Genomic DNA, 26,813 nt, shown 5'->3' with positions numbered 1-26,813 from the left:
GTCATCCGCTTATCCGGGGTCGGGTCGCGGGGGGAGCAGCTCAAGCAGGGGGCCCCAGACTTCCCTTTCCCGGGCCACATTGACCAGCTCTGACGGGGGGATCCCGAGGCGTTCCCAGGCCAGTGTTGAGATATAATCTCTCCACCTAGTCCTGGGTCTTCCCCGAGGTCTCCTCCCCACTGGACGTGCCTGAAACACCTCCCAAGGAAGGCGCCCAGTGGGCATCCTTACCAGATGCCCGAACCACCTCAGCTGACTCCTTTCCAAGTAAAGGAGCAGCGGCTCTAATCCGAGTTCCTCACGGATGGCTGAGCTTCTCACCCTATCCCTAAGGGAGACGCCAGCCACCCTTCTGAGAAAACTCATCTCGGCCGCTTGTACCCGCGATCTCGTCCTTTCGGTCATCACCCAGCCCTCATGACCATAGGTGAGGATAGGAACGAAGATCGACCGGTAGATCGAGAGCTTTGCCTTGCGGCTCAGCTCTCTTTTCGTTACAACGGTGCGGTAAAGCGAACGCAATACCGCCCCCGCTGCTCCGATTCTCCGGCCAATCTCACGCTCCATAGTACCCTCACTCGCGAACAAGACCCCGAGGTACTTGAACTCCTTCACTTGGGCTAAGGACTCATTTCCTACCCGGAGTAAGCAATCCACCGGTTTCCTGCTAAGAGTCATGGCCTCAGATTTAGCGGTGCTGATCCTCATCCCAGCCGATTCACACTCGGCCGCCAGCCGATCAAGTGAGTGCTGAAGGTCACAGGCCGATGATCCAATGAGGACCACATCATCTGCAAAAAGCAGTGACGAGATCCTCAGACCACCGAACTGCAACCCCTCCCCACCATGACTACGCCTCGATATCCTGTCCATGTATATCACAAACAGGATTGGTGACAAGGCGCAGCCCTGGCGGAGACCAGCACCCACTGAGAACGAAACTGACTGGCTGCCGAGAACACGAACACAGCTCTCGCTTTGGGAGTACAAAGATTGGATGGCCCTGAGGATAGACCCCCTTACCCCATACTCCCGCAGCACCTCCCACAGTTTCTCCCGGGGGACCCGGTCATACGCCTTCTCCAGATCCACAAAACACATGTAGACCGGATGGGCATACTCCCAGGCCCCCTCCAGGATCCTTGCGAGAGTGAAGAGCTGGTCCGTAGTTCCACGTCCGGGGCGAAAACCGCATTGTTCCTCTTCAATCTGAGGTTCGACGATCGGCCGAACCCTCCTTTCCAGCACCTTGGAGTAGATTTGATTTAAATGTATTTACTGTATATTGTCTGCAATGTGCACCGAATGCAACAATTGTATACAGTCATACCTGTGAATGAACCGCATCCAGTCACAGAGAGAGGTTTTCGAACGGCTGAATATGGACCTGTGCCTGACAGATTTCTGTCTCTTATGCCCTCTGTGCACTGCTCGTTGACATATCCTATTAAAATAGTATAAAACATTGTAAATAGGCATATTGGGATAACAGTAAACCAGGATAGATTTGGGATAGTGCATGAGACATTCAGAAGCATGTTCACTGGTAATGCGCGATGGCTTTATGATAGGACTATGAAGCATGGGGACATGCTTCCCAGAAACAGGGGGGTGGGGGGGAGCCTAATTAATGTACTTTTACTGTAGTCTATACATATTTTATCAATTAGCTTAGGCTGTCAATATGCATCAATAATCCACATTGATATTAACACCTTTTCTTACCAAGTGTAATTGTCTCCTCCCTTGTCTTCTTTCAATTTCATCCTGCGATTGCAGAGATTGCATTTCATTTGTGGCCTTAACAGATGTTTTTTCTGTAGCCATTTGATTAGCTTCAGGCTTCGTTTCTTCGACCTGCGCCTATGAATAAGCTCCAGCAATTTCCTTTTCAATCTATTCATCTAGTATTCCAGCACACACACTTATTTGGCACACAGACCAATGTTTCCTCTTACTAATGCGTAATGGAAGGAAGGAGAAGGTAGAGTTTTGGTACAGTCCCGTCATTTGTGGTTGTTCTTCACCCACAAATGTCTCACCAGGAAACAAAAATAACTAAAGTTGGCTAACCAGCAATAAATTGAAAAGTTGTTCAGGAGAACTTTCCATTTTATTTAGCGCATATTTCCATCACATGAAACAATTAAACATGTAACATGAAATACTTTTATTTAAAACCCATTCATAGTTCCTGCAGTGTTGAGCAGAGGGGGACAGCCAATCAGGTGGGCACTTAGATTCATCACACGAGGGAGTCGGAACACAACTGCCAACTTGTTGCAGACATGAGACGTGCTGATACCCGCTCTCGGTCTAAACGTCCAGCGAACACGCTGAGCTCGGCAAGGAATACCCCTGCCGCCGGAGACGAATCGGTTGAGGAGGAAGCAGCGGGAACGTCTTCCACCGGTAAGTTGCAAGGCCAAGCTAATGCACATGAGAGCCGCGGTGGTAAGCTAGCTAACCAGCTGTAAGAGCTAGCTAGCTTGCCATTGACAGCTATTGATAGTTAGCATCCACGCGTTCAGCTGTCTCACGCCTGAGTGTCGTTCCGACAGGCATTAATGTACAGATGTACCACCTAGCTAGTAACCTTAGACTATCAAAACGATTTCCCTTCTTGCTTAATGTGCATATGATTAACCTTCATTATTGGAAATGAGCGGTGTGAACATTTTTATTGAAAAGTTGTATTCTTTCCCCCAAACATTAAGCTAGGACCACAGTCGCTCCTAATGCCCAACTGGCTTCAACGAGAATGTACCATGAGCTGCAGATGGCCAGGCAGAAGTTGGACTGGCAGCAGGAGCTGGTTAAAGACTTGACCAAAGAAAGGGACTTCCTGCTGGAACAACTGGCTATGAGTAAGTCAATTTGCCATATTTGACAATACACTTGCTAACTTGAAACCTTTTCGTGCCAGCCCAAACGTGCCCTCATGGTCTAATACCACGTGTTTATAATCTCTTATGCTAACATAAAGTTATCATTGTGTTGCCGTATGCAGTTATGTAACTGCATTGTAATTCTAGTGTTTATAATACACTGAGTGCAGGTGATTGGTATAACAATTATTATTATTATTTCAGTTGTTTGCATAGCAAATCTGCATATTGCATAATAGTGAATTATATATTATGAATTATTAATATGTAATTGCACAATAGTGAATTATATATTATAAATAATGAATAATTACTATGTATATTGTTAAATATTAAGGATATTGGTACAGGTTGCTATTATGTATATTTATTTTCTGTATTCTGTATTTCTTTATTCTACAGAAAGCCAAACTTTAATTAATAATAACTAATGAATTATGATATTTTTAATACGGTAAATAATAAAACAAAAAACAGTAACGGGATGATTTTGAACTCAGAAAACTATCTTCCAAAGACCATCACACTTACTAGTGTGCCACGCACATGCCTATATTTTCCACTAATCATCCTCGGTCATTGTCTGTTTTTAGCAGCAAGAAAAAAGGACAAGGGCAGTCCACCCCAGGCGAAGAAGTGCCAGTCGCAGGGAGCCGACTCAACCGACTCGTCCAAGTCGGGGCCTGATTCTTCCCACTCTTCTTCCGACTCTTCTTCCGACTCTTCCTCCGACACTTCCTCCTCGGATGAGGGACGGAAGAAGAAGAAGAAGAAGAAGAAGAAGAAGAACAGCAGGGGAAAAGGACGGAAGCAGGGGAAAAGGGCAAAGAACCGGAAGGGGCAAGGTGTTTACCAGCGAGGTAATAAGAATATACAGTGGCGGGGGAAAGTGTACACCCACTTTCAAGTGTATCAAGTTTGATAATTGAATTAGTAGTATATGTATGATGTGCGCTGTACTCATTTTACCTTCTCTCATTTGAAGCTAAAGATCCTGAAGAGGTGGTGGCCCGGTACCGCAAGGTGCTGAAAATCTGCAGGAAGGGAAGAACCATGGGGGCAGCCTTCAAAGCTGTGGGGGTCGACCGCAACACCATTGTTGTAAATGCCCCCATGGCAGAGCTGTGCATTGCTGCCCCAGAGGCGTATGCAGAGCTAAAAGAGAGCGCCCCCAAAAAGGAGAAGCTCTCCAGTTTTGCACAGAGGTGCAAGGATGCCATAGACGTGGACGAAAACATTGTTACCCGAATCAAAGAATATAAAGACTCTGGCAAACTTTTGCCAATTACTAAAAAAAACTAGCTGATCCCCTTATTTAAAGTTATGTTGTTGTTGTTGCTGTTGTGTTAGATATTAGATTATTAGAATGCATGTTTAAAGTGAATTTATTGTCAGTGTGGTTTTTTAAATAAATGTTTTACAATTTCATTTCATTCCCTCGATGCTGTGTTGTGTGTTTTTGCCATTGATATGTTTAACAACCTAACGTTTGAGGTCATTTTTGGAGTTGTTGCTGCAGAAGTGTCTTCTAATGGTATGTCCCTCAGTAACAGGCCATTTGTAAATGCTTATAAAGTATAGACAGTACCAACTTTATATCAACCCATGCAAAACACTTTACTAATGGTAAGTAAATGGTTTCTATAGTATGGTCCTCAGTTACTGGCCATTTGTAAATGCTTATAAAGTATAGACAGTGCCAACTTCATATCAACCCATGCAAAACACTTTACTTATGGTAAGTAAATGGTTTCTATAGTATGTTCCTCAGTTATTGGCCATTTGTAAATGCTTATAAAGTATAGACAGTGTCTACTTTATATCAACCCAAGCAAAACACTTTACTAATGATAAGTAAATGCTTTCTAAAAACCTATATTAAGCATAAACTAAGGTGTTACATGTGCTCACATATATTATTTCACTTATGAATTGGACGATAGCTTATGCTTGACAAAGGTTATTCATGATGACCCATAAATGGTGAGCAGACCATCATCACATGCCTTATAAAGGATATTATGAATCATTACTAACTCATTGAAACCTGCTTGCTTAATCATTTGTAAAATGTGAGCAGACCATTATTATATACCTTATTAATGATCTTATAAATAATTAGAAAATGGTTTGAAAAATGTTCATACAAACATGACTACTCGTTTACAAATAGCTTGCTAATGTCCTTATAAATGATCTTTTAGATCGTTAGAAAATCATTTGATGCATGTTTGTAAATACATTAATACTCATTTATAAATCCCTAACTAATGTCCTTATAAAAAACTCTTATAGATCATTAGAAAACAGGTTCATAAATACATTACTACTCATTTACAAATACATTACTAAGGTTTGTAAATGTTGGGATAACAATTTGTAAATGATGAACAAACTATGAACAAATGCTTCATAAATGGTTTATTATGGAGGGTTATTATAAAGTGTTACCAGCATGGTAATAGTGTATTACAAAGGACTTGAAAATAATTATACTTTATATAAGTACACTAAATGACCACTATATGTATTTGCAATTTAGCATACTTTTTTTAAGTACCCTTACGTACAACTTACAATACTCACACATCAATAAAGTCAACTTTTTATTTTATTTAAATGAAATGAATGACTATTGTGAGTTACTTTTTAAAAGTACACGTTAACATACTGTAAACTTAGCCGGTGTCCTGGGGCCTCATTCGCTCACTCCCCCATGTGTCACCAACGCCTTGGCTCAAAGGCGTTGGACAGAGGGAGAAAGACACCGTCGCGTAACGTCAATTGCAATAATAACAGTTTCTGGACCAGAGCTCTACTGGTAACAAACCCCTGTCTGGACCAGAGCTCTACTGGGAACAAACCACTGTCTGGACCAGAGCTCTACTGGGAACAAACCACTGTCTGGACCAGAGCTCTACTGGGAACAAACCACTCTCTGGACCAGAGCTCTACTGGTAACAAACCACTGTCTGGACCAGAGCTCTACTGGGAACAAACCACTGTCTGGAACAGAGCTCTACTGGGAACCAACCACTGATATACCTGTAATCTTTAAGAGTAAATTCTTGCCACCTATTTGAATGCCATTCAAATAGGTGAGTACAAGTGTGTGCGCGCACACGCACACACACGCGATACAAAGGAATTGGCACCTACAGTCATATATTTTAGTTATTCATTTACTCATCTTATAACTGAACTTAATAGTGTGATATTAGTTAATAATTTACTTTATCCTAATAATATCCTCCCTCCACACACTGATGAAGAGGGGATGGAGACTCCACTGTAGTGTGTTGTGACGTGTTGGAGGAAATGTCTCCAGAGGTCGGAGCTTATTGTACCCCAAGCCACCAGTGAGTTGAGGAAGAGCCAGCGGGGGACTGAAGACTGGGCCCGGGTCAGGACCCCTTAGAGAGCTGGGACTGAAGACTGGGCCCGGGTCAGGACCCCTTAGAGAGCTGGGACTGAAGACTGGGTCCGGGTCAGGACCCCTTAGAGAGCTGGAACTGAAGACTGGGTCCGGGTAAGGACCCCTTAGAGAGCTGGGACTGAAGACTGGGTCCAGGTCAGGACCCCTTAGAGAGCTGGGACTGAAGACTGGGTCCAGGTCAGGACCCCTCAGAGACCTGGGACTGAATACTGGGTCCAGGTCAGGGGTCAGGACCCCTCAGAGACCTGGGACTGAAGACTGGGTCCAGGTCAGGACCCCTTAGAGACCTGGGACCGAAGACTGGGTCCAGGTCAGGACCCCTTAGAGACCTGGGACTGAAGACTGGGTCCAGGTCAGGGGTCAGGACCCCTCAGAGACCTGGGACTGAAGACTGGGTCCAGGTCAGGACCCCTTAGAGACCTGGGACTGAAGACTGGGTCCAGGTCAGGGGGCAGGACCCCTTAGAGAGCTGGACTGAAGACTGGGCCCAGGTCAGGACCCCTTAGAGAGCTGGGACTGAAGACTGGGTCCAGGTCAGGGGTCAGGACCCCTTAGAGAGCTGGACTGAAGACTGGGCCCAGGTCAGGACCCCTTAGAGAGCTGGGACTGAAGACTGGGTCCAGGTCAGGGGGCAGGACCCCTTAGAGACCTGGGCTGAAGACTGGGCCCAGGTCAGGGGGCAGGACCCCTTAGAGAGCTGGACTGAAGACTGGGCCCAGGTCAGGGGTCAGGACCCCTTAGAGAGCTGGACTGAAGACTGGGCCCAGGGCAGGACCCCTTAGAGAGCTGGGACTGAAGACTGGGTCCAGGTCAGGGGGCAGGACCCCTTAGAGACCTGGGCTGAATACTGGGTCCAGGTCAGGGGTCAGGACCCCTTAGAGAGCTGCTGGGACCCAAGGGGCTGGAGGGACATTCCAGGTGTGTTGCTAGGACAACCAACAGAAAGCTCTGGAGAAACATCTGCTATGCTTGAAAGAGTTAAACTGAAGAAAGGGGAAGAACCATCGGCTGAACACACGAGAACCTTCAGTTGGATCCACCGAGTTGTTTATTAATATTATGCTTCATTAACAAATACAACAGAAGAATAGTCCCTTACATGTACACAATAAATACAAGGACAAAAATCATAGAAGAAGCAGGCATTATCAACAGATGTGCACGTATCTTTAATAACTGAACATGTTCTGCGGCCGTTTGCTTCCCAAGAGAACACAAGGAATCAAGATTCAGAATGCAACATTATCCCACAGACCTCTTGGTTATTATGAATAAAATATAAAATCTGCTTTAAAGCAGGTATAAATCAGGATTATGACAAAATGTATGATATCAGACATCACCAAAACTGGTGATGTCAGAAAACATAAAAACATTCACCATCGATAAGTATTTTAAATACATTTCAAATAATAAATGTGCTTATCTAACTATGGAAGATCTTAAAAGTTTTCTGGTTTATCATGCTATACTTTACAAAAGAGAGGGAGGGAAAGAAAAAGAGAGAGAGGGAGACACAGAGACATGTGACATGTTTATACATGTGTGGTTATACGTGTGTGTGTGTGCGCGTGTGTGTGTGTATTTATACGTGTGTGTGTGTGTGTCTTTAGATGTGTGTGTGTGTTATACACGTGTGTGTGTGTGTTATACACGTGTGTGTGTGTGTGTGTTTAAACGTGTGTGTGTATTCCGTATTCATGTGTATTCACCCCAGACCGAGGATGAGGAGAGACAGAGAGAGAGACGGAGAGAGAGAGAGAGAGAGAGAGAGAGAGAGAGAGAGAGAGAGAGAGAGAGAGAGAGAGAGAGAGAGACGGAGAGAGACGGAGAGAGACCGAGAGAGAGAGAGAGAGAGAGAAAGAGAGAGAGAGAGAGAGACCCAGAGAGAGAGAGACCCAGAGAGAGAGAGAGACCCAGAGAGAGAGAGAGAGAGAGACCCAGAGAGAGAGAGAGAGAGAGAGAGAGAGAGAGAGAGAGAGAGAGAGAGAAAGAGAGAGAGAGAGAGAGAGAGAGCGAGAGAGAGAGAGAGAGAGAGAGAGAGAGAGAGAGAGAGAGAGTCAAGGCTCAGCCACTCACGCACCCTTCATGTGTACGTGTGTGCGCGTGCGTGTGTGTCAGAGACACTGAGAAGCCGACCCCCGGGGGTCCCTGAGGGCCCCAAGGGGGTCCATACGACCCCCCGGGAGAAGGTGGTTTCCTATGGAGGTCACCCGGGGAACCGCAGAGGGATCACAGAGACACTCCCCCCAAGCCCCCCCACCCCGAGCCCCGGGAGGAGGTCCTGTGTGTGTCTATAACTTACACAGAGACGCTCCCCCCAAGCCCCCCCACCCCGAGCCCCGGGAGGAGGTCCTGTGTGTGTCTATAACTTACACAGAGACGCTGAGCAGACGAACCCCGACCCCCTTAAGAATGGGTTGACCACCCTCCAATCCCCCCGTTGCCCCGGCCCCACCCCCGGGAGGAGGTCCTCCAGGGTGAAGGAGGACCAGAAGGTGCGGAGGTGTGTCAGTGTGTCTGAGGACCCTCCTCCACCTGGGGACACTCTGTAGAAGGACAGAGAGCCAGCAGGCCGGTCCAGATACACTCCTACTCTTGTGGAGCCAGCGGGGCGGAGAGGGAGGGCTGTCTGCATACCGTTGTACCGGGCAGAGTAACTATCATCATAACAAAGAAGACTCCAGGACTTGTTGTTCCCTCCAAGCCCGCTGTCACCATCCCCTCCTCTCCTTGTGATTCCTCTGTATGTCACTCCTATCCAAACATCTCCTTCCCACTCTACCTCCCAGTAACAGCGGCCAGTCAGAGCCTCTCTACCCAACACCTGGGGCCAGGAGTCAAATCTTTCTGGGTGATCCGGATACGACTGGTCCTCTTCAACCAGCGTCACCTTCCTGTTGTCCTCAGACAGAGAGAGGAGTCTGTGGGCCGTGTTGGGGTCCAGTGTGAGGTCACAGGCATCTGAGGGAGAACCAGACATGATGAGCTGCTGAACCGCTCTTCATCTTCATCCTCATCATCATCACTAGTACTGTTCTCCTGCGCTCTTCTTCTTTTTATTCTCTTTCAGACTCTTTTTGTGATCGCTCTCTCTTCTTCTTCAGCCCCCCCATCACCCCCCCTCCCCCTCAGCCCCGCCCCCCCCCCCTCACCCCTCCCCCTCACCGCCCCCCTCAGCCCCATCACCCCTCCTCACCCCTCCCCCTCAGCTCCTTCACCCCCCCCTCACCCCACCCCCTCAGCCCCCCCTCAGCCCTGTCACCCCCCCTCCCCCTCAGCCCTGTCATCCCCCCTCCCCCTCAGCCTCTTCATCCCCCCCTCCCCCTCTTCACCCCCCCCCCTCCCCCTCATCGCCCCCCTTAGCCCCGCCCCCCCCCTCCCCCTCAGCCCCGTCACCCCCCCTCCCCCTCCCCCTCACCGCCCCCCTCAGCCCCTTCATCCCCCCACACCCTCCCCATCCCCCTCACCGCCCCCCTCAGCCCCGTCACCCCCCCCTCCCCCTCAGCCCTGTCATCCCCCCTCCCCCTCAGCCCCTTCATCCCCCCCTCCCCCTCTTCACCCCCCCCCCCCCTCCCCCTCATCCCCCCCTCAGCCCCGTCACCCCCCCTCCCCCTCAGCCCCGTCACCCCCCCCTCCCCCTCCCCCTCAGCCCCCCCTCAGCCCGGTCGCCCCCCCTCAATGTAACAATGTAATACCTGCTGGGTTTTATACAAGCAGGTTTAACTGTGATGGTGGACAGTATTAATATACGTAAGATACATGATGTCAGCCATCATCTTCATTCCCAGTAGGATGTGACCTCACTTCCTGCTGTGTGGATGGACTTTCCATCTCAATAGTGAGTGTGTGATGTCAGGGCCGGCGATCAGCATAGGCGAGCTAGGCGACCGCCTAGGGCGACAAATGCGTTGGGGGCGCCCTCTGGTGGCGCCCTTAATTAAAAAATATATCAATGAAAATATACGACGCGAACGGAGAAGCGAGGGGGCGCGGGAGCAATTGTCAGGGCGGCCCGAAACCGTCAGCGTAGCACCCCCCCCCCCCCCCCCCCACCCCGCTCGCAAGACCTGTCCAGGGCGCAAGTTGATTTCGAGTCGCCTAGGGCTCCGAAACGGCCAGCGCCGGCCCTGTGTGATGTGATGAATCAAACACTCCACCGTGCTCCACACTGGGGGGGAAACAAAGTGAGAGCAGCATGTTGAAACATTCACCTTCATCATCTGCCGTCTCATCACGTTCTACACAACATGAGTGACAGCTGCCTCTTCAAACCACTTCATCTAGCAGCAGCTTGAATCCTTGTAGGAGACTTTGTCCCTGAGCGGTGAGCTGTCCTCTCCATACCTGAGAGTGTCCAGTCTCCAGCGTGGATCCTCCAGTCCAGCAGAGAGTAGCGCAGCTCCAGAGTCTCCTGGGTGATTGTAGCTCAGGTCCAGCTCTCTCAGATGGGAGGGGTTGGAGCTCAGAGCTGAGGCCAGAGAAGCACAGCCTTCCTGTGTGACCAGGCAGCCAGACAAGCTACACACACACACACACACACACACACACACACACACACACACACACACACACACACACACACACACACACACACACACACACACACACACACCATTTATTGTATCTGGCTGAGAGCAGTTTGTGCTAAAGTAACCACATTTATAAAGTGTATTCATTTCATATTGAAGACAAGTAAAAGCTTTATTGATACTTCATGGAGACAAAGCTGTGTCACCCTGTCTGAGAACAGGAAGAGGAAGTGGGGAGATGACATCACAGACAGCAGAACTTCCTTCTCTTGGATGTGACAGGATCTTAAACAAATGCTCCTTTCTCAATAGCTACAACTCAATGAGATATTGTTCAGTTAGAGTCAGGAGAAGTCTGCTGTGTTTGGTACGCTAAAACCGTTTCTTCACAGGTTCTAACCTTGTATAGAACCAGGGAGTGTTTTGTCAGCAGGGAAAGATCAACAGAAATGCATCAGGCAGGAGCAGCACTTACTGAAAGCTAGAATAACAGTTTGAAGAAGAGGCTGACAACTGACCTGAGAGTTTCCAGTGTACAGTGTGGACTCCCCAGTCCAGCAGAGAGCAGCTTCACTCCTGAATCCTGCCAACACAGTCTCACTCCGAGAACGTCAAATACCGACTGTTGGCAAAGGCCCTTTAGCGTCGGTGACTGACGGGAAAGGTACCCTTTTTATTCGCTCGGTGACGGTAAAGGTACCCTTCGGCGTCTTCTGCATACGGAATGGGGGGTGCCTCACTACGTCTCTAATAGACGCTGTGAGCATCTTTCCTATTGGATAGTTTTTAGGATATTCTTCTGTGAAAATGGCGGACATACTTTTTATCCTGGGTGGAAAATATGATATTTTAGCATAGTTAAACCATTAAAAGTGTTTATGTAAACATTTTTTGCGAGAAATGTGCATTTTACTTTCATAATCGTCGTTCGGCGAATGTGAAGGATGTTTGGTTTGATAGATATGACGAAGAATATTTCATCGGGCGATAATGGCCGGCGTACAGGCATCCCGGGCTCACGAAAATAGGTGACATTGTCACGTTATTTAATCTATTGAAACGTGATCAGGTACACGTATTTCTAAATGTTCGTGTCAAAAAGCACAATTTTCGAACTCATGCATATCAATTGGAAGTATTTGTCGTGATTTGTCACTAAGCACGACTTCCATCTAAGGTTCTGTCCGGGAGCTTTCTCCCTATTGTCCCTTAAGGAGCTCCGTACAGAACATTTATTGTTAAAAATTGTCTGTGATAACTAAGAATATGACAGCTTTTCCAGTCTCACCAATATGCGCACAGATCGCACGGTTTGACACTTTCAAGATGCGTGCAGTAGCCTACATGCGCCCAATGACCATTTCGTGTGCATACGATACGCAAACCCAGCATTAACTACTGTGGAGGGCGGATACGTCCATTTCGCGTGCATATGTGCATATGATACGAAAAACCCAGCATTAACTGAATGGGAGATGCAATATTTTAGGACATATTCACCATTTAACGTGTTTCTAATGACATTTCTAGCGAGAAATTTACTTTTCCCTTGAATAATCCTCAGTCAGTGAATGTGTATGATCTTTATTAATCTTTATTATCTGAATGGGAAATGCAGCTCACGTGTTTCCTGCTTTTGTGTTATTAAACCGTTACTTTATGTAACTTTTAATGATATCATCTTGTTAGAAACACATACGTTTTCGTGAACACTGGATTACGTCGCATTTCAACATAAAATAGCGTGTTATACACACACACACACACACACACACACACACACACACACACACACACACTGCATTTCGCTGCCAAATAAATAAATACTAAGGCAGAATAAAGAATAAATTAATTCATTATCATTCAACTTCAACATGCGTTATTACAGTATAGTGGTGGAGGGATGACGTGTGTTGGCCAACCCGGAAGTGAGCGTCGCCCTGGGTTCCCTTGACAAAAAGCCAACGGGTTTTTCCATTTGATTTTGGATTATTGCAGAAAAATTAGCATCTTTGAAGCACCTCCTCAAAAACTGAAAATAAATTTAAAATAACTGCTCCAAAGAAAGAAATGTAAACCAATGCATTCCGAATGGGAGTGTTTCTCAGATTTTTCCATGCTACACAGAACGAAATGTAAACCCATGCAAATAAAGACTTCATGGTCATAATCATTTAAATATCATTAATCTCCTGAGGGTGGTATTCTATTTTTTTCAACGGGGCTGAATCCAGTCACTTGACCGTCATGGTTGCTATGGTGGTTGCTATCCACCAGCCCCTCTAATCCTTACATGGCTCTAAAAACCACGCGGCAAATGAGCTGCCGTAAATTGTGTTGTTTTTGTCGTAAACTAGTGTCCGATGGTTAAAATATAGAGGGATATTCCAAGGTATCCTTAAAAGGCAGCTTGGATGTTTTTATTTTCTGCAGTTTAGACTTCTTCTATAACCTATTTTTGAAAGCAAAACACCAAGCTCATTGATTTAACGAGGCAGGGTTATTTGAAACAATTTATTAAATAAATATTTATGAGAGGTCATTCCTTCTCCTGAGTTTTCTTCCTATTTATGTCTAGTGTACAACCCTACTGTCCACAAGCATCACCCCCCCCTCCCCATATGGATTTGGAGAATTGTTGCCACGTCCCAGTGGTGGAGGTATCATATATATGAAAGAGGGCATTCAATTATACTACAATGATCAATTAGGAGGCCGAAGCCCTAAAGGAAGTGATGCAATAGGTGACTGGGTCGACGACATTTAAGTAAGCTTTACTTTGAGGTCTCTTATATATCAAAGGGGGTCTCATAGGACGCATACGCTTCAACCTGTGGCTCCGGCCCTACAGGAAATGACTCAGCAAGTGCTCCATCTCGTTGCACCTGCACCCAGCGGCTCGCTTGCAAGATTTTGGCCTGAAGTTATTCCCAGACCTACACCGTAGCCATCCAACCTGCATATCTGAGAATCAGGCCTCTCTTTAATAATGACAAAATGTATGAGAGAAATACACATTAACTTTTGACTCATAAGCGGCGTGGTGCCGGCTCCTTTTGACCTTTTGACCCCAGACTTCTGGGGGAATAGCTGAATCAATTCATTAGTCAATCAAAAGCATGTAAATATCTTTCCGGTGGCGTAAGAGGGAGAACAAGGTGTCCTTCAACATCTACGCTTCCAGGCGATTGCAACGGTGCCACACATGAGCATATTCGAACATGTTTAATGGTAGTAATTAGCTGTCGAAATTGGAGGCCTTAATCAATAATGAGCAGCTATTGATTTGCTTCCCGATAGAAATTTGTGACAAATGACATGTTATTTAGCCTCTACACGTTGAGTTGAGTCCAATGACACCAAGCATGACACTCTAGAAAATGGTAACATGTATTTTACATGGTACACCTAGGTCTAGGACATGATCTCGGTGTAGCAAGAGGGCAAGCTTGATCTCATTGGACTCAGCTTAACGTGTAGATGCTAAATAACATGTAATTTGTCAAAAATCTCCATCGGGAAGCAAATCTATAGCTGGTCATTATTGATAAAGGCCTCCAAAATCGACAGCTAATTACTACCCCGAAACATATTCAAATATGATCATGTGTGGCACTGTTGCAATCGCCTCGAAACGTAGATGTCAAAGGACACCTTGTTTGCCCCGTTACGTAACCGGGAAGATATTTTCATTCTTCTAATGAATTGATTCATATTTTAAGGTTCTCGGAGTGAGACTTTAAGTGGCTGCAGCAGAAGTGTTGAGACGAAAGATGATATCAAGACATTTATAGAATATTCCCATTCACATTATGATTCTTCGTCATAACATCCGACCAAACATCCTTTACAGTCACCAAGCGAGGATTATGAAAGTCCAGGCCCCCCCTTCCGGCACTCGGGGTCCGACTGGGCCAAGTTTAGGGCAGGAAGGGCCCCCCATTCCGGCCCTCGGGGTCCGACCGGGCCAAGTTTCGGTGCGGGGGTCCCAGTTAGGCCTTAGAATAAGGTATTCAAATTTCAGGGCGGTAGGACCTTCCTATCTCAAAAACTGTTTTTCCACCACATTCTGAACCATTAGGTCTTGCAGGTAACACTTCTGAGGGGCTTTGTCCAAATGACAGTCCATTTGGGAAAACTTTTTTTCCCTAAGGGCTAGAACTCCAAATCTCGGATATGTCGTTCTCGGGGCCCCGGGAAATGTGTGTAAACATTTTAGCATCCCTAGCTATCTCGAAAAGGCCGGAAAAGGGGCATGACCTCCCACAGTACGGTAAATGTACATAAGACAGAGGTTAGTTTCTAGTCCCCATTTTTTGTGGGATGGAGGTGTACATTTGTGGCTTAATGTGTGTAGTCACAGCTGGCCTGTGGCCACGTTTTTGAAGTCTGGGGTCAAAAGGTCAAAAGGAGCCGGCACCACGCCGCTTATGAGATAACAAAAAGTGAATGTGTATTTCTCTAATAGCTTTTTGTCATTATTAAAGAGAAGCCTGATTCTAAGATATGCGTGTTGGATGGCTAGGGTGTAGGTCTGGGAAGAACTTCAGGCCAAAATCTTGCAAGCGAGCCGCTGGGTGCAGGTGCAACGAGATGGAGCACTTGCTGAGTCATTTCCTGTAGGGCTGGAGCCACAGGTTGAAGCGTATGCGTCCTTTGAGACCCCCTTTGATATATATAAGAGACCTCAAAGTAAAGCATACTTAAATGTTGTCGACCCAGTCACCTATTGCATCACTTCCTTTAGGGCTTCGGCCTAAAGGACAAAGCCCCTCAGAAGTGTTACCTGCAAGACCTAATGGTTCAGAATGTGGTGGAAAAACAGTTTTTGAGATAGGAAGGTCCTACCGCCCTGAAATTTGAATACCTTATTCTAAGGCCTAACTGGGACCCCCGCACCGAAACTTGGCCCGGTCGGACCCCGAGGGCCGGAATGGGGGGCCCTTCCTGCCCTAAACTTGGCCCAGTCGGACCCCGAGTGCCGGAAGGGGGGGCCTGGACTTTCATAATCCTCGCTTGGTGACTGTAAAGGATGTTTGGTCGGATGTTATGACGAAGAATCATAATGTGAATGGGAATATTCTATAAATGTCTTGATATCATCTTTCGTCTCAACACTTCTGCTGCAGCCACTTAAAGTCTCACTCCGAGAACCTTAAAATATGAATCAATTCATTAGAAGAATGAAAATATCTTCCCGGTTACGTAACGGGGCAAACAAGGTGTCCTTTGACATCTACGTTTCGAGGCGATTGCAACAGTGCCACACATGATCATATTTGAATATGTTTCGGGGTAGTAATTAGCTGTCGATTTTGGAGGCCTTTATCAATAATGACCAGCTATAGATTTGCTTCCCGATGGAGATTTTTGACAAATTACATGTTATTTAGTATCTACACGTTAAGCTGAGTCCAATGAGATCAAGCTTGCCCTCTTGCTACACCGAGATCATGTCCTAGACCTAGGTGTACCATGTAAAATACATGTTACCATTTTCTAGAGTGTCATGCTTGGTGTCATTGGACTCAACTCAACGTGTAGAGGCTAAATAACATGTCATTTGTCACAAATTTCTATCGGGAAGCAAATCAATAGCTGCTCATTATTGATTAAGGCCTCCAATTTCGACAGCTAATTACTACCATTAAACATGTTCGAATATGCTCATGTGTGGCACCGTTGCAATCGCCTGGAAGCGTAGATGTTGAAGGACACCTTGTTCTCCCTCTTACGCCACCGGAAAGATATTTACATGCTTTTGATTGACTAATGAATTGATTCAGCTATTCCCCCAGAAGTCTGGGGTCAAAAGGTCAAAAGGAGCCGGCACCACGCCGCTTATGAGTCAAAAGTTAATGTGTATTTCTCTCATACATTTTGTCATTATTAAAGAGAGGCCTGATTCTCAGATATGCAGGTTGGATGGCTACGGTGTAGGTCTGGGAATAACTTCAGGCCAAAATCTTGCAAGCGAGCCGCTGGGTGCAGGTGCAACGAGATGGAGCACTTGCTGAGTCATTTCCTGTAGGGCCGGAGCCACAGGTTGAAGCGTATGCGTCCTATGAGACCCCCTTTGATATATAAGAGACCTCAAAGTAAAGCTTACTTAAATGTCGTCGACCCAGTCACCTATTGCATCACTTCCTTTAGGGCTTCGGCCTCCTAATTGATCATTGTAGTATAATTGAATGCCCTCTTTCATATATATGATACCTCCACCACTGGGACGTGGCAACAATTCTCCAAATCCATATGGGGAGGGGGGGGTGATGCTTGTGGACAGTAGGGTTGTACACTAGACATAAATAGGAAGAAAACTCAGGAGAAGGAATGACCTCTCATAAATATTTATTTAATAAATTGTTTCAAATAACCCTGCCTCGTTAAATCAATGAGCTTGGTGTTTTGCTTTCAAAAATAGGTTATAGAAGAAGTCTAAACTGCAGAAAATAAAAACATCCAAGCTGCCTTTTAAGGATACCTTGGAATATCCCTCTATATTTTAACCATCGGACACTAGTTTACGACAAAAACAACACAATTTACGGCAGCTCATTTGCCGCGTGGTTTTTAGAGCCATGTAAGGATTAGAGGGGCTGGTGGATAGCAACCACCATAGCAACCATGACGGTCAAGTGACTGGATTCAGCCCCGTTGAAAAAAATAGAATACCACCCTCAGGAGATTAATGATATTTAAATGATTATGACCATGAAGTCTTTATTTGCATGGGTTTACATTTCGTTCTGTGTAGCATGGAAAAATCTGAGAAACACTCCCATTCGGAATGCATTGGTTTACATTTCTTTCTTTGGAGCAGTTATTTTAAATTAATTTTCAGTTTTTGAGGAGGTGCTTCAAAGATGCTAATTTTTCTGCAATAATCCAAAATCAAATGGAAAAACCCGTTGGCTTTTTGTCAAGGGAACCCAGGGCGACGCTCACTTCCGGGTTGGCCAACACACGTCATCCCTCCACCACTATACTGTAATAACGCATGTTGAAGTTGAATGATAATGAATTAATTTATTCTTTATTCTGCCTTAGTATTTATTTATTTGGCAGCGAAATGCAGTGTGTGTGTGTGTGTGTGTGTGTGTGTGTGTGTGTGTGTGTGTGTGTTTGTGTGTGTGTGTGTGTGTGTATAACACGCTATTTTATGTTGAAATGCGACGTAATCCAGTGTTCACGAAAACGTACGTGTTTCTAACAAGATGATATCATTAAAAGTTACATAAAGTAACGGTTTAATAACACAAAAGCAGGAAACACGTGAGCTGCATTTCCCATTCAGATAATAAAGATTAATAAAGATCATACACATTCACTGACTGAGGATTATTCAAGGGAAAAGTACATTTCTCGCTTGAAATGTCATTAGAAACACGTTAAATGGTGAATATGTCCTAAAATATTGCATCTCCCATTCAGTTAATGCTGGGTTTTTCGTATCATATGCACATATGAGTAGTAGATATTATATGCCCTTTGGGTCCATTCCTATCAGAACTCACTTCCGGTTGGGGGAGGGGGTGGGGGGTGGAGGGGGGATCCCTATTCACAGAGGCACTTCCGGTTTATGTTTTATGACGGGTCATAAACAAAAGTTTTAAAAAGGGGGCGACTGTTGCTGTAGGGCCCACGCATTCATCAAGTTGTCTGCAGTGTTCTTTTCATTCAACATGGCCTGCTCATCAGAAGAAACCCCCCGATCAGATAGTGCTATTTGGTTGTATAGGGACCCTCGTACCCAGTCACCAATGGCTTCTCCCGCCATGGACGACTCTGTGTCGAGCAATGAGGACATTGAAAACCAGATGCCTGATGGTATGTCCAACTTTAGTACGCCTGTGTCTAACTATGTCAATAGTTGTGGAGATGCGGTACTGCTTAATGCTCCACTCAAAAGAACGAGGCCTGTTTTAGGCTTGAGAGACCGGAGTGCCGGGGATTCATTCACCCACGTTGGCGAATACGGCTTGGAGTATGTAATATCATGGATCGATGGTTGGGTTATTTTGAATGTTAAAGATTGTGCTACAGAGTGGCGGTTGAACGTTCACGAATGGAATTTTTTCTTGGAGAATTTATGCCCCATGCTAGACGGTGTCCGGGGTACATGGCATGCGGGAACCCATGTATTCCAATGGACCTTTCAGTATGAATCGAGGATTCATCGCATGGATGCAAACTATCATACGAAGAGACCACAGGATTTCATTTTTTTCAGACGCTGTGTTGATACAGACGAGCTACCACAGTGCTATGATATGCATTGCATCGGTAGCTCTCCTCTACGCACCAGTGTTTTAGAAGCTGCTGATTATTTTGATAATGTCTTTTTCATGCAGTGGGCTGATCTGTCTACACTACGTGGAATTTTTGCAGAGATTGATTCTCTGGCTAAGACGAATGAAGCACCATGGAGCACACCTGATGATGAATGCCGAATGTGCCTGTTTGAGTCGTCTGTGTTTGATGAGGGGGTACATGGTGTGTTTGAGTATGTTTAGGGTTATGCTAGCATTAGAAAATGTCAGCAATGTATAAGAAGGTGGGGGTACATGCTAGTAGTATTAAGTGTGTTTTATTTTCCTTTTTAAATGTGTTTTTGATAGGCTATACCTTATATTAATATGTGTGTGTGTTTTTATTTTCATATTCTAATGGTATATTTTTGATACGCTATGCAGCACAGGTCAATGGTGAACATGTGCAAAGTGGGGGTGTGGCTATGGAGACTGCTGATTTAAAGGCTGTACAACCCGGACCCCACTGGCTTCAAGAGTATGCCATCTACCTGACCGGATTGAATCTGACCTTCCTACACATCGGAGAGGACAGTGAGCTGGAGGTGGACACTTCTATAGGAGATGACGGATGGCCTGTATCAATACAGATCCGTTTAAACCCTGCATCGTTGGCTGTTCTGCGATTTACCACGGGGCTCTGTGTGGTCGCCATCATCAACCATCAGAAGCAAGCGGCCTGCTGGGGATGCCAATGTGATTGCCCAAGTCAACGACGCCATTCATGCCTGCAGGGAGCGACACATCATCACTACGAATCCCACTATCATGACATCTGTGTTATCCTGGACAGACGCCCCTTCCTGTTACTTTTAGAAACTGTTTTAAAGAAGACTACAGGGTTGACTGTGTCCCCAGGAAAAATCTATGGCGTGGTCGAATCTTTTCTGTGTGATTTAATATGCAATACCTATGATACCGAAAAACTGGATTTAATGACCACCGAAGGTGTGTCCGATGAACATCTGCTTCTGATATATGAGGCCTTACAAATGTGGCGTCCTACATTGTCACTAGGCAAACCAAAACCTGCCGACGGGTGGCGTTTATAATGGGGATTTTGTTTTCTTATGCGTATGATGTGGATAGCAAGTATGTATCAGATAGACTAGCTGTTTTGATGCATGCTGCCATAGAAAATGATACGTATGTCCAACATAATGCTTATATCAAATGTACGTATAAGGGTTGGAATGATCTGGTCATGAAATTCTTGTGTGATAAACCTACTGATCAAATGTTAGCTGAAATATTTACCCATTTCCCCGATGGTGACTGTTTTAACGTCGGACATGTCATGTGCATATGTGCATTTGTATCGGATGTCTTGATGTTGAATAATGTCTCAAAAGCCGAGGGTATTAGAACTGCTAGAATGATGGCTTGTAAAATGGTGCAGAAAAATAAGACTGTCTGTAAACTTTATTTGAGAATTGTTTTGAGCGGACAGACATTTTAAATAAAAGGATGGATAACTCTGAGCATTGTTTCAGTATTCGTTTTTTGTCACAGACATACGACATGGATAAACGGCTGCATAAGACTTATTATGATCCCTCCGGACCAGGGGGTTACGGCGGCATCAATAAACTAAGAACGGCCCTAGAGCATAGTGAGGGTGCAGCGCCTCCACTAAAATATATCAAGAAATGGCTGCTGAAGCAGGATCCCTACACCATGCATGTACCTGCACCGATACATTTCCGCAGAAATAGAGTATTGGTTAGTGGGATAGATAGACAGTTCCAGGCTGATTTAGTGGATATGTCAGAGTATGCATCCGAAAATGATGGTGTGCATTTTCTGTTGACATGCATCGATGTATTCTCAAAACATGCATGGGTTCGTCCGTTACCAACCAAGAGGGCTATCGACGTCGCTAAAGCTTTTGATGATATTCTTGGCGAAGGGCGTACCCCCGATAAACTGCAGACTGACGCCGGCAAAGAATTTTATAACAAGATCTTTCAGCGTTTGATGGAGCGGTACAACGTCAAACATTTCTCTACATATAATGAGACCAAGGCCAGTATAGTGGAACGCTTCAACAGGACTCTGAAAACCCGCATGTGGAGATATTTAACAGCTGCCAACTCCAAACGATATGTGGATAATCTACAGGATATGGTCCATGCTTATAACCATTCATACCATAGATCGATAAAAATGACCCCGGTCAGCGTTGATAAAGATAATGAGAAAACAGTGTTTAACACGCTATACAAAACCACTCACGAGCCGATGGTGGTGTTTAGATACGATGTTGGTGACACGGTTAGAATTTCAAAAGTCAGAGCTACATTTCGAAAGGGGTATGTGCAGACATTTACAGATGAATATTTTGCAATATCGCAGCGCCTAGCAAGGTGTCCTCCAGTCTATAAGCTGCAAGACTATGCAGGTGTCCCTGTCCATGGAACATTTTATGGGAAAGAGCTACAAAAAGTTATAGTGTCTAAAAACAAGGTGTATAAAATAGAAAAGATTATAGATAGAAAAAGGGAGGGGTCTAAGAATCTGATATATGTCAAATGGCTGGGGTGGCCGGAGGCATTCAATTCATGGATAGCTGAAAAGACACTAGTCGATGCATAAAGAGACATACAATCCGTTATAACCAGAGTGTACGATGGATAAGGAGGTGTCTGGGGGTTTCTATGTGACTCTGGCGAGTAATGCATCGGCAGGGATCTACCCACAAAATAAGATATGGAATTTTAGAACTAAATTAGCAAAAGCTATACACACCAAGCAGCCCTATGAAGTAGGCCTAATTGAAGCTCAGTACCCATGCAGCTGGCATAGTTTTCCTACCGAGGACGCTACGATGACCGTTCACGATAGTAAAACGGGTCATAGGACATCATGTCTATTAGTTGGTGGGCTTTATGAGAGTATCGGATCGTTGTTACTACAAATCAACAAGACTTGGGCCAAATATGATCCTGGCGGTAGAGTCATACTACATCATGAAGGTATTAGAAACCGCGTTTATGTAGTAGGAGACGACCACATATCTATCGTCTTTAGAGGAAAACTGGCTGCTATGCTGGGTTTCGATGCAGGGGTCAAGCATGCAGCTCATAAAACGTATGTAGCATACGCCCCCCATCCCACCGATATTCACGGCGGGTGTTACAACATGTTCATATATAGCGACATTGTCGACCATCAGCTGGTCGGAGATAGTTATGTCCCCCTGCTCAGGAGTATTAATATAACCGACACCCGCAGGAGACACTGCATTCACATGTTCGACAAGCCGCATTACGTACACGTAGCCCGAGACCCTCTTGGAGATATTGAAATCGATCTAAAGTCTGACCAGAATACAAATATAAAATTCACATATGGTAAAGTGATACTCAAGCTGCATTTTAGACCTGTAAAACAGTAGAATTCATAGCACCATCTATAGGGATGAGGGGGTATAGACCGCCTTACGACGAGAACAAATATGTTCAGTATTATTTAAACCAAGCAGGGAGTGGGCTACCTGGCTATGAGGGCAGCAGCACACAATATGGAGCCGGTATCGGAGGGATGTTCCGTAGCCTCTTTAGAATGGCTATACCGCTATTTAGGCGTGGGGTTAGCATAGCAAAGCCTCATCTGAAGACTGCTGCTAAACATATTATAGGCGACGTTATGACCAACATAGCCCATGCTGCATCTACGCCCAAACAGCAGGGGTCAGGCATGAGGGTATATGCCAGAAGAGCAACAAAGTATCCTCCTATAGGTTGTGGGCGTACCCGTGCACCGGCACGACGCCGTAAACAGAATAAAAGATTGGCATCTATCAAAAAGAGACCCAAACCTAAAAGGGTCAGGAAGGCGGCAACCCGTCGTTTTAGAGGGGCGGCTAACGATATATTCATCTAGTATAACAATGGCGCTGCTACATAACTTGTCAGACGAATGCATTAAGAGTGAGCTGGACCTCTTCTCCCTGCCGATGACGCAGACTTCGATAGAAAAAAGTACATATATTGAAATACCCCCACTATCGGCGCTAACAGATGGTGGACCCATAGAGTTCTTTGTATCGGCCAGCAGCGAAGACTATATTGATCTAAACAATACGTATTTACACCTGAGGATCAAGATTACTAATGCCGATGGAACAGACTTGGCTCTGGCAGCACCCGTGGGACTGATTAACTATCCAGGATGCACATTATTCTCCCAAGTAGATATTACACTGGGTGATAGGCTTATCACCCAGTCGTCAAACACCTATCCGTACAGAGGCATAATAGAATGTCTGCTAAACTATGGAAACGGAACATTAGACACCCAATTTGGCTGTGGTCTATTCCAGAAAGACACACCCGGACATATGGATGCGATTCTTCCCGGAGGCCTCAATCTAGGCTTAGCGGCAAGGAGCGTATATACGGCGCAAAGTCGTATAGTGGAGTTGATATCTCCTATACACGTCGATATGTTTTTTCAGGAGAAACTGTTGATTAACGGAGTTGATCTCCGCATGAGATTCATTAGAGCAAAAAATAATTTCTGTCTCATGTCCGATGGTGCTGCGGAATACCGTGTCTCTATAGCGTCTGCAAATGTTTTCATTAAAAAGGTATCGGTAGCACCAGGCGTCAAGCTGGCACATGCCCGTGCGTTAAACCAAGCCAACGTTAAATACCCTGTTGATAGGGTATGTCTAAAGAATGTATCCATCGCGGCGGGCAGCCGTATATGCACACAGGATAATCTATTTCTAGGACAAATACCCAAGATGGTTATTATAGGTTTTGTGAATAACGAAGCATTCACAGGGAGCTATGCCAGGAATCCTTTCAGCTTCCAGCATTTCGGCATGGAGTTCTTATCCCTATATTGCGACGGTCAAGCATACCCCTCTAAACCCTTTCAGCCTGACTTTAGAAATGGCCTCTATACACGAGAATATTTCCAGCTCATTCAGGCTACAGGTCGACAGCTCAAAGATAGAGAAATAGCCATTAATCATAAGGAATTTGGGGACGGGTATGCATTATTTTGTTTCAACCTTGAGGCAGATGAGGGCTGTGGACAACATGTATCGCTAGTCAGAACAGGGAATGTGAGGCTAGAGGCACGATTCAGAGCAGCATTGGCTACAACGGTCAATTTGATATGCTATGCAGTTTATGATTCTGTTATAGAAATATCAAATAGACGGCAGGTGCTGTTGGACTATTACTGAGAAAGGTGGTGCGATATGAATACTATAGAGCTAACAGCCGTGTGTCAGAAAATGGCACACCAGGCATATTTTCTTGGTGCGCTACCGTGTAATCACCTACCCCGGGAAATTCATCAGAGGCCTGCAATGGTGGTGGTCAACACCGAACCTTCACACATGGCCGGGGCACATTGGCTGGCTGTATATATTACGGCTGAGAGCCAGGGCTTCTTTTTCGACTCCTACGGCAACCCTCCCTCATACTCTGAGTTTCCTGAGACCATACAGCGTTTCCTCGATCAGCACTGTATAGACGTTGTTCATTCTACACAACAGGTCCAGGATCCGTCAAGTACCGCATGCGGGCAGCATTGTGTTTTTTTCTTGTTTAATATGCAAAAAGGGGTATCCTATCAAAAGTTTTTGAAAATGTATGGAGATAATTTACCCCGTAATGATGAAAAGGTTTATGACTTTGTTAACCGTGTACAACCTAATGTCTGTAATGAACATGATATGATGTGTGTGCAGTCATGTGTATGCGGATGTAACATGTAGCATGTGTTGTTGCTGTTGTTATGGTTGTTTTCTGTATTGATAATAAAAATACAATAATTTGATTACAGTTTAGTCGTACCGTTTTCTTTTATTTTTACGGATAACACATACATTTAGATACATAATTTAAAATGGTATCCACTCGGCCATATGCATTCCAGGGGAAGTAATAGATGACAATGGCTGCTTGCGCTTCCTCCTTTTAACAGACGAGACAGGCATAGATGCCGTCGCATTGTCGTCCGTAGTGACTGGGTTATGCTTATACATGTCTACAGTTTGTCTGAGCTGTTTATTAGGGATAGCCGATAGCGGTATATTATTACTGGCTAAAGATTTCAGAAATACATTCCATCCCTGTGGTCTGACAGATTCGACAACATTATAAGGGGCGGTAACATTCTTTAACAGATCAAACATATGGGACCCCTTAATAGTTTCGCCATGTAATATGATCTCCCCCTTGTCCGTCCATGAAACATTTTTAGATTTCTTTAAAGAGTCCAGGATATGTCTGGTATTGCTCTTGCTTCTGACGGGTATATGTTTCATTATATCCTTATAAATATGATCGCCGGTGCCATCATCGCCATCAACACCATGCGGTGCCGCCATAGACGTATGAACTGGGTCCCCCTCAGCAAGTGACAGAGTTAATTCTCCATGCTCGCGCTGCCCTTGCTTTACCATGGATAGATAGCGCTGCAGGACCGCTCCGTACCTAGCAGCTTTTTCATATAGGTCTGTATCGGGAGTGTTCAACACCATCGCAATTGCCTTATCCAGCTCATTTTCAGCAGTCTGTCTAACAGAATCCCTAGGTTGGGTATGCTTTAAGGCATCGAGTTGATGTTGAGGAACTAGATACATCTTGTGCGTATGATCCATTATAATCACCCTCCTCTTGAGAACAGGCTTGTAAACAACGGTATGGCCACAGACAGCAGGGGTAGGAGAAATCCACCGGTCTGATTGATTAGTCTTTTCTTTCTAGATATTAGTACATTTTTATTGGCGAGTATTCTGAGGTCCTTCTTTCGTCTACGCAATTTCGTATGCTGGCGTGGAGTCAGAGGTATTTTGCCTTGTAAAATGTTCAAGGCTATTTCACACAGCGAGTTGATAAAGTCGGCGTTGGCTGTCCTGAGGATAACTTTACGATGGGCCGGAGGGGCGCTATATAGTTGCTTAAGACGCTCACGATTTCTACTTATACGTGCGGACATGGTCTTTTGGGCTAATCACTTTGGCTCTCTGAGTGTATACAACATGCCGGTCTGACAATATAGCTGTTCTAAGTCTCATGTTGTCTGGGGTCATGGCTTTAAAGTCTACAAGCAGATAGCCGTAAGGCATGTCGGTAGCATCGTTAAAGGCTTCTAGAAAATATTTTGTCTTGCACGGAAACATCTGTTTGGCTATCAACATAATCTGATATTTGTCACGAGGGTTCTTAAACAAAACCATGTAATTGGTATTTAGACTAATCGTACGGCTGGTTTTACCCTGCATAAATAAATTCTGGACCAGATACATACAACTGAGATTACGATGGTGTACATATTTGGTAAAAACGTATTGAACCTCTATATTATTGCATGCATCGTTCATCAAGTCGTCAATAATGAGCAGATTTCTAGTATGGACTGGTAAGATTGCATCATCACATAGAGATTTGGGGATCCCTTCTACAAAGTGAATGTTCCTTATTTTAAGCAAATCATCATATATGGGCTGCCAGCATGAATAAACATATACTATATTTTCAATCTTTTCTGAGAATAACCGATCCATATTTTCAATGACTGTTTTGACAAAGTAGGTTTTGCCGCTGTTTGAAGGTCCCGATACTACCATGCTGAACGGGTGTTGAAGTCTAGGGTCGAACGTAGAGTGTACAACAGCCAT

The 26,813-nt window shown here is 45.2% G+C and overlaps 3 protein-coding genes across 13 annotated transcripts in view; 1 reads left to right on the top strand and 2 right to left on the bottom strand.

Annotated features, from left to right (window-relative positions):
* The window catches only part of LOC132453279 (NACHT, LRR and PYD domains-containing protein 12-like), a 410,038-nt gene that overhangs the window by 42,758 nt on the left and 340,467 nt on the right, over positions 1 to 26,813 (top strand). The window lies entirely within an intron of this gene.
* Positions 1 to 26,813, bottom strand: part of LOC132453337 (stonustoxin subunit beta-like) — a 186,500-nt gene that overhangs the window by 2,848 nt on the left and 156,839 nt on the right. The window lies entirely within an intron of this gene.
* LOC132453282 (NACHT, LRR and PYD domains-containing protein 12-like) overlaps positions 10,492 to 26,813 on the bottom strand; it is a 208,066-nt gene continuing 191,744 nt past the window's right edge. For 2 of the 4 annotated variants that reach the window (XM_060046094.1, XM_060046096.1), the window contains 2 exons: positions 11,375 to 11,429; positions 10,492 to 10,845 (listed from right to left, as the gene is read on the bottom strand). In XM_060046094.1, the coding sequence (XP_059902077.1) occupies positions 10,608 to 10,845; positions 11,375 to 11,429 (293 nt within the window). In that variant the 3' untranslated portion in view covers positions 10,492 to 10,607. The remainder of the gene's footprint in view (positions 10,846 to 11,374; positions 11,430 to 26,813) is intronic. The other 2 variants (XM_060046095.1, XM_060046097.1) reach the window with 1 other exon arrangement.

This window comes from Gadus macrocephalus, chromosome 3 (assembly GCF_031168955.1).
Source record: "Gadus macrocephalus chromosome 3, ASM3116895v1".
In the NCBI taxonomy this organism is placed as follows: Eukaryota; Metazoa; Chordata; class Actinopteri; order Gadiformes; family Gadidae; genus Gadus; species Gadus macrocephalus.
Note: the sequence above shows the minus strand (reverse complement) of the source record. Positions and strands in the feature narration are given on the sequence as shown.